We start from the raw sequence: 17,654 nt of genomic DNA, 5'->3' as shown, positions 1-17,654 counted from the left end.
AACTCCAAGCGAGTGAAAGCAAATAGTTTCAGGATCAAGGTTATTAATGAGGATGGCTTGTTTGAATTTATTGACATTTTGTTCACCAGGGAATTATTTTTTGAGCAAATCACATCAGGAAGCAATATTCCAGCACCTTCTGGAGTTCTCAAAGTTTTGAGTTCATGAAGATGTCTTAAGATATGTTTTCAAGAGGTATGGTGCCCCTGTGTTTGGGGCTCCTGGAATTTCATGTTTGGAAGAAAGTTTTTCTGGTGTACGGAATCCACCCATAAAGAGGGGGGTACTGTCATGACCCTGGCTAGTTTCCCACCTCTTTCCCTTGAGATTTACCCCTGCCAACTTTTCCATGAATCTTTATGTGTAATTTGCCTGGGAGATCTGCTCTGATCATGCTGGCTGCAGCACTTCTCTGTATGCATTTGGACTATGCACTCCTTTCCACAGTGATTATTCACATGGGCCCTTTCCTGTCTGTGAACACTGCTAGCCTAAATTGGAATCGCAAGAGTAGTTCTGACTCTCAGTACTGCAGATATGTTTGCTTCCTCTACATGTTGTGCCCTCCACCACTCAGAGTGCTACTGTCAGACCACCTGACTGTATCCACCAATTCCTGTGAGACCCAGGGTATAAACATCCTCCTCTGATAGCATTCAGGGCTTAGGCATCTCGTTACTTCCCATGGTGTACAGATTGTGCTATTTCTGTCTCTCTGTGTACAAGTGTATCCCAGGCTCCTGCTGGCAGCAACCCCTGGTACTTCAGGAAAACCTGCTGGTTCTCAGACCAGTCATCCTGCTAACAGCAATACCTGGCATATCCAGAAATCCTGCTGGTTTCCAGACCAGTTCATCTAGTAATCCTGCTAACAGCTATACCTGGCATATCCAGAAATCCTGCTTGTTTCCAGACCAGTTCATCTAGTAATCCTGCTAACAGCTGTACCTGGCATATCCAGAAATCCTGCTGGTTTCCAGACCAGTTCATCTAGTAATCCTGCTAACAGCTATACCTGGCATATCCAGAAATCCTGCTTGTTTCCAGACCAGTTCATCTAGTAATCCTGCTAACAGCTGTACCTGGCATATCTAGAAATCCTGCTGGTTCCCAGACCAGTTATATCAGCCATCCTGCTAATAGCTATACCTGGTGCATCTGGAAATCCTACTGGTTCACAGTCCAATTCAGCAAGTCTATCTACTGGTTCACAGTTCAATTCCGCAAGCCCACCTACTGGTATCCCATCCAGCTCAGCAAGCCTTCCTGCCAGTCCCACTCCGGTTCCTCCAAGGTTTCTACTGGTTCCACTTCAATGTTACAAGTTCCCTGTTCCTGTCATTTGTCATCAAAGGCAGTTCTCACTGCCATACAATTCATATGCAAATAGAGCTATTTACTTCATTCATGGTTCCAGTCAAGCTGGTCTTCGCTGAATCCAGTTCAACACCTGAGTCAGGTAACTTTCAAGCACCAACCACTTATGGAGGTTACATGTGTAATTCACTAGTTTGATAAGAATCCATGAAGAGATAAGTTTTCAGTGAATACTTGATGGTTAAGAAGAAAGCCTTGTTGTGTGAAGGAGGACATTACATAGCATGGGTGCATCCAGAAAAAAGTACTGTAACTGTGCATGGGAGCAGGTATTATAGAAGTAGGTAGTGTGCAGCTGTATCAAAATTAACCTTAAAGAGTATCTTGCTGCATTTTAGTATGAATGCAGTATGAATGCATATATAATATTCATATAAGGGTGCAAATTAATTTTATGCTTATTTCCGGGGTCACAAAAGTAAGCTAATCTCTAAATTAGGCTCATTTTGTTTTGTTTAGGACCCTACATGCTGCTGAACTGCATAATATATTTGCAGATAATAAATGATTTTAAAGTAAAGGTTTACTCCACCCAAGGACTGCTTTTTACCAAATATTATTAAATATAAGAACTGGGGAGCATTATAATTGCTTCTCGTTATCATGGACAGATCTAATTGGAGTATGCTATGCCAAGACAGTAATCACATGAAGGAATTTGCTTGACCGAACGAAAATGACACAGTCTCTTTATGCACAAACCAAAAGCATTGTGGCATTGGTGAGATTCCAGAACTGGAAATTTTGTTTATAGGTTGATATACAGAAGTTACCAGGGTTTATCACGGTTTAGTGCATTTGTAACTAGCTGCAGTAATACAATATGATCCTTTATCTGTGACAAATGAGGTGTGTTTTTAAATTGATCTGTACAGTATGTTCACAAAGCATAACATTTTTTATATGTTACCTAAAAATTTTGTTGTCTTTATTAACTTTTGGAACATAATTAAATAATGCTCTTTGGGCACGATTCAGCAAGGATCGCAATTGCAAAGCTGCACGCATGCAGCTTTGCAATTGTGATCCTTGCAGTAATGCATTAGCAGCAGGAGGTGTATGACATTTGCGATCCCAGCACTGCGACGGAGGTCGCTGGGATCACCATCATGACCGTCGCTGGTCGCAATGGTGGATGGTGCCAGGGGACGGGACTGCTGAGTAAGTCTCAGCTTACTCAGGCTGACTGGCTTGCGAGCACAGAAGATTGCGTATGTCCTCACAGTCTCTGGTCTGGCCACTATTTGAAATCGGGACATTTCCAGGAACGCCAGCCGCCCCCAGCCCCCTCACCGCTCCTTAAATGCCTCTGCCTGTCAATCAGGCAGAGGCATTTAAGGGCTTGTGTGAGATTGAGCAGGATCAATTCTGCACACTCGCAGAATGGGTCTCGCGCACTCGCAGATTCCCGATACATGTTTTTTTGTACATAATATATAAAAGGTCACATATGCCTAACAAGTTATATATTTGGCTATGTTTACAGGTATTTTCCATATAAAAGTACCAGAGAGTTCTCCAGTTGGATCACCAATTGGAAGGATACGTGCCGTTGACCCTGACTTTGGAAGAAATGCTGAAATTGAGTATAATATTGTTCCGGGAGATGGTGGAAATCTTTTTGACATCAGAACAGACAATGATACACAGGAAGGATTATTGATCCTAAAAAAGGTATTTACAAACATAACTCAAGGAGTGAAATCATAGCTTGCTCATACAAAAGTTTATACTAACAAATCTTCCCTATTATCCATGCATAATGCCTGTTTCAAAGAATAGTATAGAAATCATTTATTTCCTTTATTATTTTATGTTTATATATATATATAGTAAGTGTTTTCAGCTTATTTGCAAGTGCATTCGATGCACGCTATATTCTGATAATGGAAATATCAGCACTCAATATTTGTATGATGTCTAACATCATTTGAGATGCAATTGCTTTGAGACAGGTGCATTCATGGATGCTACACATACTGAATGACCTTGAGATGTTTCAATCTTCCACATGACAATCAATTGGGCATGATCATGATGTAATCTTTCACAAGCAGAGTGACCTCAAAACATCAAAATAAAATAAACTTTTTAATATTTTATTAAATATTTCATTTTCATCATCTCACTATGCAGTAAAATAAAACATTTTATTTATTAAAAAGTACATTTTGTTATTGACAACACAGTTTTCAATTCAATATATAAATATATACAGTATATTGGGCACTTTGCATATATTTTGCAACAAGTAGAAGTATTGCATATGCTCAATATAAATCACAAAAAAGAGAAAAAAAAATTGTGCTGAATGTAGAAACATATTTAAGTAATAATAAATATTTATACAAAATATATCCTTATGAAAAAAAAATATATATATATTTATACTGCATGTATAACAAATAACTGATGGCACATCATTGTCTAGTTAGTGAGAACTCTTATTACATTTCTTTGTCCTTAATGTGTGAATAGCCCAAATTCAGAGGTGCACACAATTTGAACGCAATGCTGATGTTCATGTATTTGAGTGATTATTTTCAAAGGCACAGTCCTGACAACCCCAGCGGCGCATGTGTAAAATATAGCATACACAAAAAGATTTTGTTGTGATTCAAACTGATGGTATCATATAAGGGGAAGTAAAGTGATGGGCGTTCCTGGGTGATGATGTCAGATAAAGTATGTCTCATGGGCATGTTATGGGAATGTCGCAACGTGTTATTGAAGGTGGCTGCATTTTCAGAAGTGCAGCCACAGTCACAGAGGCCATGTTCAGATGTAGAGACTGCACCTGACATGGAGCTAGAGCAAGTGTTAATGGTGTATGCGATGGTGGCATGTGGAATATATATGGCAGTGTCACAGCGTGCAGAGATGCTGATATGGGTGTTTCAGAGCTTGCACATTCAGACGCAGGTTGCTACACCAGGGATAGGCAGAAACTAGAATTTGCATATCATCACAGCCACTACTCTGGTAGTGTCCGCCTCTGAATTAGGCCCAATATCAGGTACTTGTTCAAAAGGTTTTACCAGTGTATATATAATTATATTTATATATATATCCCCAAAGGTGCGGCATTCTAGACTTAATAAATCTCTCTACAGGCTGAGTGGTTTATTTAAGTCTAGAGTGCCGCACCTTCGGATACTTGTTTATGGATTTGTGAGGGCACCAACTGCAGCTATGGTATATCCCTCGGAGTGTCAGACCCGTGGTAAATGTAAATATATATATATATATATATATATATATATACATATCTACAATTACAAAGGTTACATGTTAGATTAAAGCAAACTGTTGAAGACATATTTTGATAAATTGTTTAGAAATCTATAGTGTAGGAGAAGACAAGGTTAAATTGTCAAATCTATTCAAGAGTACAAATTTGCATAGTGACTATTAGACCAACAATGAACACACAGCCGGCGAGGGGAAGGAGCGGTCGGCCGTATCGAGACTTTTAAAGGTAAGTTCTATGTAGTGGAGGGGGGTCCCCGGTAGTCGGTTTGGAGGAACCACTCCTGCGATACTCCCTTCACAGACAGCGGTCTGCCTCCCCGGAAGCACGGACACAGTGAGGTTCCTGGAGACAGGCACACTGCTGGTGTCCGTTCCCGATAGATGCAAACCCAGTCCAGAGCACCCCAGCACATTCTCTGGCCTCCGTACTACCAACCCTGAGAAAATACCTCCCGGGCTACGGTACCATTATAATATCTGGACTTTGTATATCTCATCCTCTGCCTAAAACTGGAATCTTCACTTATTCCTCAATTATCTTCATTTACCCTTCAAGTAAGTTAAAGTGAACTTTACCTAGGCGATTATCGGGATGCTGCTATCAACTACATCAATTTTCAATTACCACTATTTTTCTTTGGATTGACTATATAGGATTATCATCCACCTTTATCTGACCAATTTTTGTATAGAGCATTGTATGTTCTAATTAAGAGACAATATTTACTATTACATTTGACTTCATTATTTCTAATTAATCTATGATTTATTTAGTATGTTCATTTAATATTTATTCACTCATTGGTACCTATTGATACATGTTGTTCATGCCCATGTGGAGAGGCATCATAGGAAAAATGTGTATTGTATTTTATTTACATGTTTAAAGTACAAACATTTAACGCTAAAACCACCCATCTTCTATATGTTAATCTAGTTAATAAAAACTAGGGGTAAACATAAGGAGGAGTATAACATTGCAGCATCTACATACTAAATCGGTTTGAGCGCAGCACAATTATTTCCTTTTAAATAAATCAATCAGATAGAGTCAGCTATCTAGTGCGGCAGCTTGCCATCGACACATAGTACTCAGTGCGCAGGTCCATATACCCATCGATCTATTAGACCAACAATCCCACATCAAGCTGAATTTATCATATAAGTATTATGCAAACATTATTTTATAATCTCAATATTTATTTATTTTTTATATATTTTGCTGAAGAAGGATTCTACAGCACACACTTCCTGACATTTATGGTTCTACAGAAAGAGTATTGTTAGATATTTTATTTGTTGCTGCCAACAGCACATATTTGTAGGTATATATCAGTAAAATGTTCCTTGTGTTAAGAGAAATGTGAAGCTCACTTACTCTCTAACTAATGCTACAAAGGCCCTAAGAGACATGCAAGTTTGACATTGAGATAGCTCCAGAAATCACCTTTGTGACAGGTCGTTAATGGCCATTTTCAGTTAGTAGACTATTATGTTCTTACAAATATTAAATGCTGTGTTTGTGTCACTTCAAAATACCACCATATTAAACATCATTTTTCCATTACTGGATAATAACTAATAGTAATCTGTATGCAGTTTTCATCATTAAGAAAGAAAATTATTATTATTTTTAAATAACTAAAAATAAAATGTAAAATGAATTCATGACTGAAACTATTTGCAACATTGTAGCACGCACACAAATCATGAACTACAGTATCTAAATGTACTGTAGTTCATGATATTGTATTTGTTGTAACTGTGTGTGTTCCATAGGTACTGTGCTCCTGCTGCATACACACAACAAAAGATGTCCATTAAGTGAGTTAAATCAATAAACATAAGAAGCAGCCAGTCATCAGTTATGTCACTGATTCCCATTGGACTGATAGGCTTCATTATCCTGAATATTGGATAAAACCACAACATATTTGACTTACTGTGTGTAGACGAGTAAATGCAAATATAGGGTAAAGCTGCAGTAAGGAGTAATTGAGTACAATAACATTGCATACTAAAATAAACTCCTCAAATGTAACATATTTAGTATTATACATATTGTTTATATCTTGTTAGCAGCATCATTACTTCTAGTTTGTAACCAAAATGATCTGAAGGTATTTCCTTGTATCACCACTAGATGTCACTTTTGTATAAGAATGAAAATGTGTTTCTAAAATGTCATTTTTTATTGCATTCCACAATAAACAAATGTTCTTATGTGCAGATTATTTTTACATTTTCTTTCATTAGATAAGACAATACATTATATGAACCTGGGAGGATATTTGTAAACTAAAACACTTATCATATATACTAAAGTACATAAATTATGTGCAATAGTCTTAGAATTGTTTGCAAGTTCTGGGAATTAGTGACCCAACACTTACATCATCATTTATGTTGTTATTAAGCATTTGCACTAAATATCAGTAAAATATTTGTATGAAATATTTATTTTGTCTTTAAGCCACTAGATTTTGAAACAAAAAAAGCCTACACATTTAAAGTAGAAGCCTGCAACGTTTATCTGGATCATCATTTCAACTCAGTGGGACCATTTAAAGACACTGCTACTGTAAAAATAAATGTTTTAGATGTTGACGAGCCTCCTGTCTTCAGCAAGCCTTTCTACACAATGGAAGTATATGAGGACACACCTGTTGGCACAATTATAGGAGCTGTCACAGCACAAGATCTGGACATAGGATCCAGTCCTGTTAGGTATAGTATTTTGTACCATTTCTTATTGATTCTCTATTTTGTTCCATTATTATATAAAACCTGTTACTATGATACTCCTCTGTTAAATTTACACATTTTGTACATCAAGAATCATATACCCGAACAGTATATAAATGAACCTGATGTCAGAAAAATGACAGTACACAGTATATTTTGCTTCAATTTGCTTGATTTTCCTTACTGTATGTCAGATGTAAAGCTGAACTACCAGCATAAAAAGCCTGAAAGTGCGAATGATGTTGTGGGTTAGGTCAGAAAATTGGAACCTAGACAAACCATAATTGTGTAAGCAAAGGGTGTAAATACCTTGTTTTGTATGTGCAGTGAAAATATTGTTTACTTTTACATGTTGCAAGTTCAGCATATCAACATTTCTTTTTAATGTATCTGTAACCCTAACCCTATTACTAATGTCAACATTTACACTATGTTGACATGTGAACATTTTGTCCATGTCGACATTTCCATTTGTTGACATTTTAACCATATTGACCTCATACAGTAACTGTCAACATTCTGGTGTTGACATTATGAGTGCTGACATAGTGATTGTCAGCAATGTGACTGCATACTCTTTAAAATCAGGTAAAGCAGAAAAAAGGGTGAGAAGTTGCAATGAGATACAACTAATGCTGGCCATATGCCTGCACGACCAGCATACGATACGATTCACCTCACGATTCCCCAGAGCTCAGTGCAGTCCCGGTGGTATGATTTGGTGTTTTTCACGCACTCATCTGGAAAATGTAATTGAGATGACATGAATGGACGCACGATGCATCGCATGCACTAAATTTACGGTACGATCTGCGCATGATACGATGGACAATATGGGCTGCACATGTGATCATACGATCCAATTTAGTGTGCAGTGAGTGAGTGCGGGAGTGTGCATCTGATCATATCTTACTAAAAGAATACACAATTTTCATCAATCATACGACTCGTCAAAAATCGGCCGATCGGCCCAAAATCGTGCTGGTGTATGGCCAGCATAAGTGCATGAACTAGATAAGCTTTCATTTCCATTGCACATATATCAGCTCAGTTTCAGAAGCAGTCTTTCTATTAATTACTGTGCCCACAAGGCATTGGAAGTATGACTGTGAATACACTGAGGTAGGATTCTTTCAGTTGAAGTCAATATAGAAATATTTGCTCAAAATCTTAAATTATCCCATGAACTGAATCATCCTAATTTAAATTATGTAACCATTTGTTACAGTAATGTACTTTTTTAGTGAATAATTTTTTTGCCTGGACCATACTCCCTAAAGACATAGCTATTCTACTGTGTTATTTTTGTAATTTAAACATAAATAGTAATTAAGCAAAAAGATATAAAAGAAGAATAGAAAAATTATTTTTGTTATTGATAAGTGGAACAAACCCTATTTTGATTTTATAAAAAGTACAATTATATTGGTTTTAAGTGATTGATAGTAAACAGATTACTTATGAATAGGTAAAATAAAATGTTTTTTTTCTGATGCCTTTTGGTTAAACAATAAGTCATAATGTATCAGTTTCTCTCCATACTCCTGACATACACTAAATCATATTCTGGGAGTACAGACACTTCATCAAGCATCAAGCATCAATGTTTTCTGCAAAGCATTTAACCCTTAGTAAGGTGTGACATATGAGAACATGGTAAATGACAAAGCTCAGTCGCTATCATAATGAAAGGTGTAAGTGAAGGAGTATGGTCCTCCTTAAACATGGAAATATTAAAGATGCTGTATAAAATGTTTCCCTTCATGTGCGGTGTCTTGCTTGTGTTTGACAGGTGATGACTAATCTCTGTACACTTCAACTCGTCACCACTGAGATGTTATTAATGTTGTGCTTGGAGGCTATAAATTGTGTGATTCAAGTCCTCCCATGTGACTCCACCCTAAGTGTTAATTACTTACAGACAACTGCAACATTGTCCCAGCAAAGTACAAAAGTTGTGTGAAGGACATGAGAGCTCAGACTGCTATCTTTTCAAACTTACAGTAAAAAATATAATGTAAAATATCGCTAAAAGTTATTTACAACATTGTAAAATGTGCCTCCACCATGTAGTTTTATTTGCATGATTTTGCCGTTTAATCCACAGATGCACAGATACTCACTGTTTTTACAACTACAGTAATCCAATGAAAAATAACCTCTGTTGCTACTTTTGCAGTTTACCTGTCACTAATAGGGCATGGTGATGCTTGTAGTTTCACAAATAAGCTCCAGCATGCTTTGGTAGCCATTGACATGCTGGGTCCTCTAGGTCTACAACATTACCTAATAATTATTGATCAATATACTAATACCCTAGAACCCATGTCTCAAAGGGTCCTAGGCAAAGCCTCTGTGCAGCTATGTATATGGCTGGTTCCACTACTGGGTCTGGTTTAAATTAGGGATGTGCAGGCTCGGATAGGTTCGAGTTTGGGCGTGGAGTTCGGATTTTTCCCTCCAAAAAAACGGAACTCAGAAAGAGGCAAAACGTCATCTTGCACGGACGAACATCATCATTCCTGGACAAACTGGTAACTGGTAGATATATTGGGTGATCAATTGATTGGCCAATATATCGGGTGCCCGGCGGCCAGTGAGTACCAGCGAAATGTCTGAATAACGTTGTTCACAGACATATTGCATCGGCTGGGCTGCACAGTTGATGCCTAATATATCTGAAGATACATAATGAGGCATCATGATGTATGTACGGGCAGTTATCCGACCACCCATACACTTGCAGCAGCAGCCGCGAGGAGGGGGACGTGACTCACCCCCAGCCAGCGTGACCAGCCCCCCTCCAACACACAGAACACAGATGATGGTTGTTCAGTGTGTATGAACAACCATCATCTGCAGATATATCTGCAGATCACTCGATCTGCAGATATATCTGTTCAGTGTGTACCCAGCTTTAGGCTCCTTGGCTATCTGAAACAGTCATCATACTTTTATCTTTTAGAACCTCTGAAGGTGTTTTGAAGGTATCTGGCACTAGAGGTTAGCAACAGATCCTTAAAGTTCTGTATGGTGCGAGGTGAGGTCTCCATGTCTCTGGCTTGTCAACACTTTAAACCCTTTGTCATTTACCTAAGGCCATTCCTGAACTACTTTTGCAGTGTGGCAAAGCACATTATTCTGCTGAAAAAGGACACTGCCATCAGGGAACACCATTGCCATGAAGGTGTGTACTTGGTATGAAAACGTGTTAAGGAAAGTCAGAAATGCCAGTACCAAAGGTTTCCCAGCAGATTATTGTCCAGAGCACCACACTGCCTCCCCCGGCTTACATTCTTCCCATAGTGCATCCTGTTGCCATCTTTTCCCCAGGAAATAACACAAACACATCCGGCCATCTAGATGATGTAAAAGAAAATGTGATTTATCAGACAAGGCCACCCTCTTCCATTGTTCCATGGTCCAATTTTGACTCTCATGTGCACATTGTATGTGCTTTCAGTGGTGGACAGGGGTCTGCATGGGCACTCTGACCGGTCTGCAGCTAAACAGTCCTATATGCTATGGACTGTGTGTTCTGACACCTTTCTATGTTGCTCAGTGTTTACTTTTCCTGCAAATTGCTCTACAGTAGCTCTATTGTGTGATCAGACCAGATGGGCTAGCCTTTGTGCCCCATGAACATCAATATGTCTCTGATGGCCATGACCCTGTCACTGGTTCACCGGTTTTCCTTCCTTAGACCACTTTTGGTAGGTACTGAAAACTGCATGCCAGGAACACCCAACAAGATATGAAATTTTGAGATGCTCTGACCCACTTCTCTAGCCATCAGAATATATCCCTTTTCAAAGTAGATAATTTTTCATGCATGCAACACAACTTCAAGAACTGAGCATTCACTTGCTGCCTAATATATCCCACCATTTCACAGGGGCCTTTGCATTAGATAATCATAATTATTCACTTCACCTGACAGTGGTTTTAATGTTATGGCTGATGGATATATACTGCATTTTAGCCATAGGAGTTAATGTATCTTTTTTTTTCGGGACATCCTGAGCAGGTGAAAAGTTGGGGACAATCCTTATTTTAAGGTACCAATGTGGGGACTGGGTTCAGAACCACTTAGGCCCCCTCCTTAATGATTAATTAGACAATTATAAGTTCTTAATTAGCTTCATTTGGCCAATAATGATGTCATTTTTGGGGTGAAATTCTACAAAATGCAGAATAATGGGTTACAATATGCTGGACAGGTATGAATGGGATGAATGGGACAAGCTTGCAGTTTGGAGTTACAGGTGTTTTTTAACACATTTTTAATAGCAGCTTAAAATGACACAAATATCTACTTATAAGCATTTTTATGCACCCCAAATTTATGTAGAGCAACAGTTGCTTTCTATATTGTTCACTGTTTTTGAAAAATGCATATAACAGACATTTAACACATTTTAAGAACCCCAAATACTTTGCTCTTGGCCACTAACAAACTTCAATAGTATTATCCATTATTAGTTTGCATTTTTTGGGGTACAGGCTGATTTCCCCATTTTCACCCAAACTTAATGTGGGTATTACCAGCTAGATTTACTGCACGAAATCCAGAATAAACATTTTCTAACTGAATGGTGTGTTAAAAAGGAGCATGCATACATGTGTTAGTTTAACCTATCATGTATTATGTGCATTAAATTAATACGCAATCACAACTATATTTATTGCAGCTAATTGAATTTCCACCTTAGTGTGTCATAAGACCTGTGATAAAGTACAGTATATACGTTGAGATTACAGTCAGGGATGGAACATGACATACAGTTGTGTCCTCATACACTGTGGCTTCAGTCATGTCAAGCAGCCCCTCTTACGCCAGGTCCCATGCGTCTAGGCCACACCAAACAACTTTTTCACTTAAAATGTGCAATAAATTTGCACAAATAAAACAACTGAAAGTGACAAAAACTACTTTGCTAGTTTGCACTGATCATTTTGATGTGCGACATTTGTACATCTGTGTGCAAATGAGTCTATATCTGTATACAAAGTGCTACGATGTAATAACTGTGACTTTTTCTCATGCCAAGTTCTACTGTGCATCATTTATGACTTTATAGGTTTTAAAACTAATTCCTGTGTGGATAAAACCGCAGTCCAGCATCTGTCATACAATTTGAGTGGTGTCTTGCTGCAATTACAATGCAAAAAAAATGCAGAATTTAAAGAAAAATACGCTACACTATACTGTACCTCTCTAAGAGGCTCAATCATGCCGAGGATCTTGCGCCATACAGTGTATTGAGGATAGGTGTAAGAGGACACATCTGTAAATGGTCTCCAGAGCATAATTTTAAGGACAACAGTGTGATTCCTGTCCACTTTACCCAGACCTCCGCTCTGCTCACGGCAGATATTCATGATATTAACATTCAAATTGTCGACATTAACAGAATGTCGACATTGTGAAACACAATGTTGACATTGTAAATGTCGACAGCCATTTTGGGTTAAGGATAGGATTAGGTTTAGTGTTAGGGTTAGTTGATGTATGGAAAATTGGATTGTCAACATTCTTGTAATGTTGACATTGTGAATATTGACATTCTACATGTTGACATTCAGACCATGTTGACACACTGGTATCAACTTTCTGAATGTCTACTTTTTGTACCACACCCTTTGCTTCCTTGTCCATTAAATCCACATAGCAGTGTGTAGCCTGGAGAGGCTGGATTAACTGTCATATTCTGATCCTCACCTCAGAGGATATTAGCAACTTCACCCCCTGCTGTATTATTTTACAACATATCGTACAGTAATACAAACCAGTTTTGCATTACTGTTTTCAAATTTTTTATAACTAATATGTTTATCTCTGCGGTACTTCATAATAAAGGTAGGAGTAAGGTAAGCTCTTAGAGGCAGATATAAAGATCATTCTTGCTGTAGAATTTAAGATGGATTTAATTTGGGTTTAATGTGAGAGGGAATGCCTTATAGGAGAAGGTTGCAATAGACTAGGTGGGAAATAATTTGACAGTAGAACTTTGGTAGCATTCTGGCTAAGAAATGGAATTGTTTTTGCAATATTTAAGTAGATGTGGCATGATACTGTTGGTAGAGAAATCGGACATTCATTTTTGTTTTCAAGACATCCCAGGGATGCCTCCCTGTGATTAACTAATGCTCCTGTGAGCTCACGTAGTCAGCCAGGCCAATGGTTATTCACCACTCCTTATTTAAACCAGTTAATGGGAGTAACCTATTGTCTGAACAACGTGTTCCTTCCCAGGATAGTTCTAGGCTCCAGGGTTATTCATTGTATTCTGATATTGTGTCCTCTGTGACTCCCATTGCTAATTTGTGGATTCCTCGCTATTTACCATCTCAGTCTCCTGTGCCATTCTCTGTAGCTGGTACCTGTATTCCATCTGCCACTGTGTATTCATCATCTGGCAGCACTGCAGCTTTCATGCTGCATACAGACCAGCTCCACTCACTCAGCCAGCGAGTATACTGTTACCTGCCTTCCATCTGCCGCTGCCTATTATCACCTGTCAGCAACGCAGCTTCCACATTGCATACTGACTTGATTCTCCTCAGTGCAGGGCCATCTTCATTCTATCTACGGATAATACATCATACCACTGGGACAGTGCGTGCAAGTTACCTACTGTATACTCTATTACTCTGTGCTTTGTGGTTATTCAGGTTATTTGGATATACTATTGCGCTGACCTTGGATTGGTTTTCCTGTGCTGTGTGCTATTGTATTGGGCTAGTTCAGAGAAGGGTGCTATCTCCAGGGCTAGAGTTCAGTGTGCAGTATACGGTCTGTACAACAAGGTGTCCAGTAAGCTATAATACTTATCCTGTATCTCAGTTTGAGTTCCTTACTGGGTTCCAGTTCCAGGTCTTGTGTTAGTGCAGTACCACAGTTGCAGCTTCCTCAAGCTTTACTTTGACTACATTAGATGCTGATTACTGGCCTGAGGTCGGAGTTCTAATGTACCAGTAGTATTTTGAGTTCCGGAGGTCACCTTTGTTCTGTATCGCTGGTCTTGCTTGCCTTCACAGGTCACTAGGCAGGGATTCACCCAGTGAGCCTTGTCTGTTCATTACAGTTCAGTATCCATGCATATCACAAGTCTGTGGTTCCTACACTGTCACTAGTGTGCCTACACTCCTGATTTTACCCATGAGCCAAAGTATCATTAAGCCTCCATGTTTCCTATGTACAGCTGCAATACCTAAGGGTCCCAAGCCAGATCTGCAGAATACCAAAACTGTGACAGAGGGTATGGGAGATTTGAAATAAGGCAATGACTTTGGGTGGTCTGAGGATAAACTCTGGATTTGACATGCTAAGCTTTAATTATGTTTTAGAAATTCAATTGAATATAGCATAGATAGTTTGCTAGATGAGATACAATAGTACTACAGAGGGGATGCAGATTTGGGTATTGGATGTGTAGCATTAGTTAAGCAAAAAAGAGTTCTACAATGAGACCCCAAGAATGGGACCACAACAGATAGTGCGAGTGGAAAAGATGATGTGCCGGAGGTAGAGGCACTGAATAAATAAGAAAGAATGTGAACCAGGAAAGAACTGTGAAATGCATAAAGAAAGTATGTATTATGCTTTTGGGAATTTGTAGATTGAAAATAGTATTACATGTACCATAAATGTTATTCTAATTTAACTCTTGGAATCTTAAATAGATACAAATGATAAAACATAAGTTATATTGCAATCATTTAAAAACCAGTGTGAAGTTGTACACAAAATATAATGTGAAAAAAAAACATTGAATTAAAAGTTAAACATATAGCTGTTGTGTCCTGTACAGTAATATTCATAAATCAAGTCAATAATTAAGCCACTGATTGTGTCTGAATATTCAATTGCTACAAATTAGTCTATAATTATATTTGTTCAGTGGAACCAACTGTATTCTGTTATATCAGAACCACATGATACTTGGAAGGGATATCCATATTAGGGAACAATAGCAATATCCCACTATGCCTGACCTAGATGCTACTGATATCAGTATGTATTTAAGAAAAAATACTGTCTACTAATAATAACTTGTCATGATTAGGTTAATGGAGATTAAGCAATAGTCAAATAGAAGTTCTCCATTCACCATATTTACATAGGAAAATTTAATGTGACATACAGTAGGAGTGTTATGGCAAATTAGGTTTTCCAATGTAAATTGGAAGTTATCTTCCCAAATAAAAACTGACATAGGGAGTAATGCATGTGTTGCAAAATTATCGAGGGAAGGGGCAGCTGCTCTAATACAGGATGATGTGTCCGTCCTACAAATGCATATGTTCAATAGATGGGGGTTGATTAGAGCACTGCAACTAAATGATTTGTCTGCGGGGTGTTGTGTCTTATGATGATTTGTCTATGGAGTGTCATGTGTGTGATATAGATGTCTAAAACATGAGTGATGAAAGAATCTTATCTGATTAATAATGTGATTTCTAATATATAAGGCACAATGTTCTAGATATAAACAAATGATAGAATGTACTATTCAATATTTATGGTGTAGATCACTCCTTCAGGGAGCACCTCCCATACATACCTGGTCCAGTCAGCCTTGACATATGTCCTCCTGAATGGCTACTAATGGCGCTGAATAAGTGAGGTGTTGTATAATGCTTAATGGTGTCCCACAGTTGGAAACCACTGGCACCCTTGAGTAAAGTGTCCAGATGGTATCTCAAACAGTGACACATGCAAAGTTCTGTGTCTACCACACTGAGGCCCTTAATGTGGATGGCACTGAGTCCTAGGATGCATGATGTTGCTACTTTCTCAGTTCACCCTTTGTCTTCTCTAGCAATTATATAATGCAGGGCTCTGGTTCCTGTATCTTGCCTTTTGATCAACACTGGCCCAGCAGTACTGGTGTTTGCTGCCTGCCTATCCAAGTGCTACTGTTTTACCATCCCTGCTCATGGAGTATTCGGGGGCATGACTGGTAATGTGACACTATGTTGTCATTCAGAGTCCAGAAGTCTAATTCAGCTGTATCAGCCATCTTTGGTGCAGAGTTGTGAAGGGGACTGCTATTCTTAGCAACTCAATAGGCAATGGAGTTATGCAGTCTGTAAGTGTCCTTCCAACACATTTCAGCAAACGCCTTTCTCAAGGAAGTTACTGAGCTGTTCTGGGTGTTCAGGTTTTATCCTTCCCCTTGTCCTTCTATTGGATCCATTGTAGGGGATTGGCTGGTGGTGAGCGTGATTATTGTGATCAGGCTGTGTTTGTATTGCATGGTATCTGGTGTTTGTGTGATCCTCTATGTATCATATAAACCTGACTAAAGGCACACAAACACTAGATGATTAAATTGAGAGATTGAATGATAACAATATTGTTATCATTCAATTTTTCAATAATCATTCGCAAATCATTTGAAAATTGTTAATAATAATGTCTAAAACGACCAGTGATGCATGCTCCCACTGGTTGTTTAGACATCTATCATTGGGCAAACATGCTGGACAACCTGAAGATAACATCTGGTTCAGCATGTTTACATCACACATCACACATCACATCACATCACAGACTGACAAACGACTGCACGATTACAATGTCGTTTGTCTGCTTTCTAGTGAATGTGTGCCTTAAATGTTAATTGTTATGTGTTGTTTTCATGATATTATGATGGGTACATCATGTATGTATATGTATATGTTTATGATGTGTGGGATTATGGATGTGTTAATGATTTCTGTAGATGATTATGATGTGTCTTATGTTATGTTTACTTCAAAGATGACTATGATTTGTACAATTAGACTAAACTTCAAAAATATATCATATTGAGTTATTCAAATACAGTAGTTTCACTATATTGACTATATCCCTGATCCCTCTTGTTTATGTGTCTAATGTTTAATGTATAGGATCCCGGTGATTGTAAAGGTGCTGTATGCACAGACATGTGTTGCCAAATTGGAATGCTATGAGCTACAATTATTAATTCAGGGTATATTCCATAGATGCCACCATATTCACATTATAGTAGTGTTTGTGAAGAAAATAGTAATTTAGTATAAAAATATTGTATAAACATCCAGCGTCTAATATGTCATGAAATTATTTTAATCATATTTGTTAACAGCTTGTAGATTACACATTAAATTACCATTATTTTAAGGGAGATTGCATTCATTTAATTGTTGTGTATGCATTGCCAGTCCACATATGATCTAATTAAACCAGGAATAAACACATTCTATGACTCTGTGTATGTGTTACTGTATAAAGAAAACTATCTACAAGT

The 17,654-nt window shown here is 38.1% G+C and overlaps 1 protein-coding gene across 2 annotated transcripts in view; it reads left to right on the top strand.

The window, feature by feature from the left end:
• Nucleotides 1–17,654, top strand: part of CDH12 (cadherin 12) — an 873,582-nt gene that overhangs the window by 818,142 nt on the left and 37,786 nt on the right. For both annotated transcript variants that reach the window (XM_088468267.1, XM_088468266.1), the window contains exons 8-9: nucleotides 2,864–3,051; nucleotides 7,103–7,356. In XM_088468267.1, coding sequence (XP_088324393.1) covers nucleotides 2,864–3,051; nucleotides 7,103–7,356 — 442 coding nt within the window. The remainder of the gene's footprint in view (nucleotides 1–2,863; nucleotides 3,052–7,102; nucleotides 7,357–17,654) is intronic.

The sequence above is a fragment of the Taudactylus pleione genome, unplaced genomic scaffold, assembly GCF_031769625.1.
Source record: "Taudactylus pleione unplaced genomic scaffold, aTauple2 ptg000083l, whole genome shotgun sequence".
Taxonomy (NCBI): Eukaryota; Metazoa; Chordata; class Amphibia; order Anura; family Myobatrachidae; genus Taudactylus; species Taudactylus pleione.
Note: the sequence above shows the minus strand (reverse complement) of the source record. Positions and strands in the feature narration are given on the sequence as shown.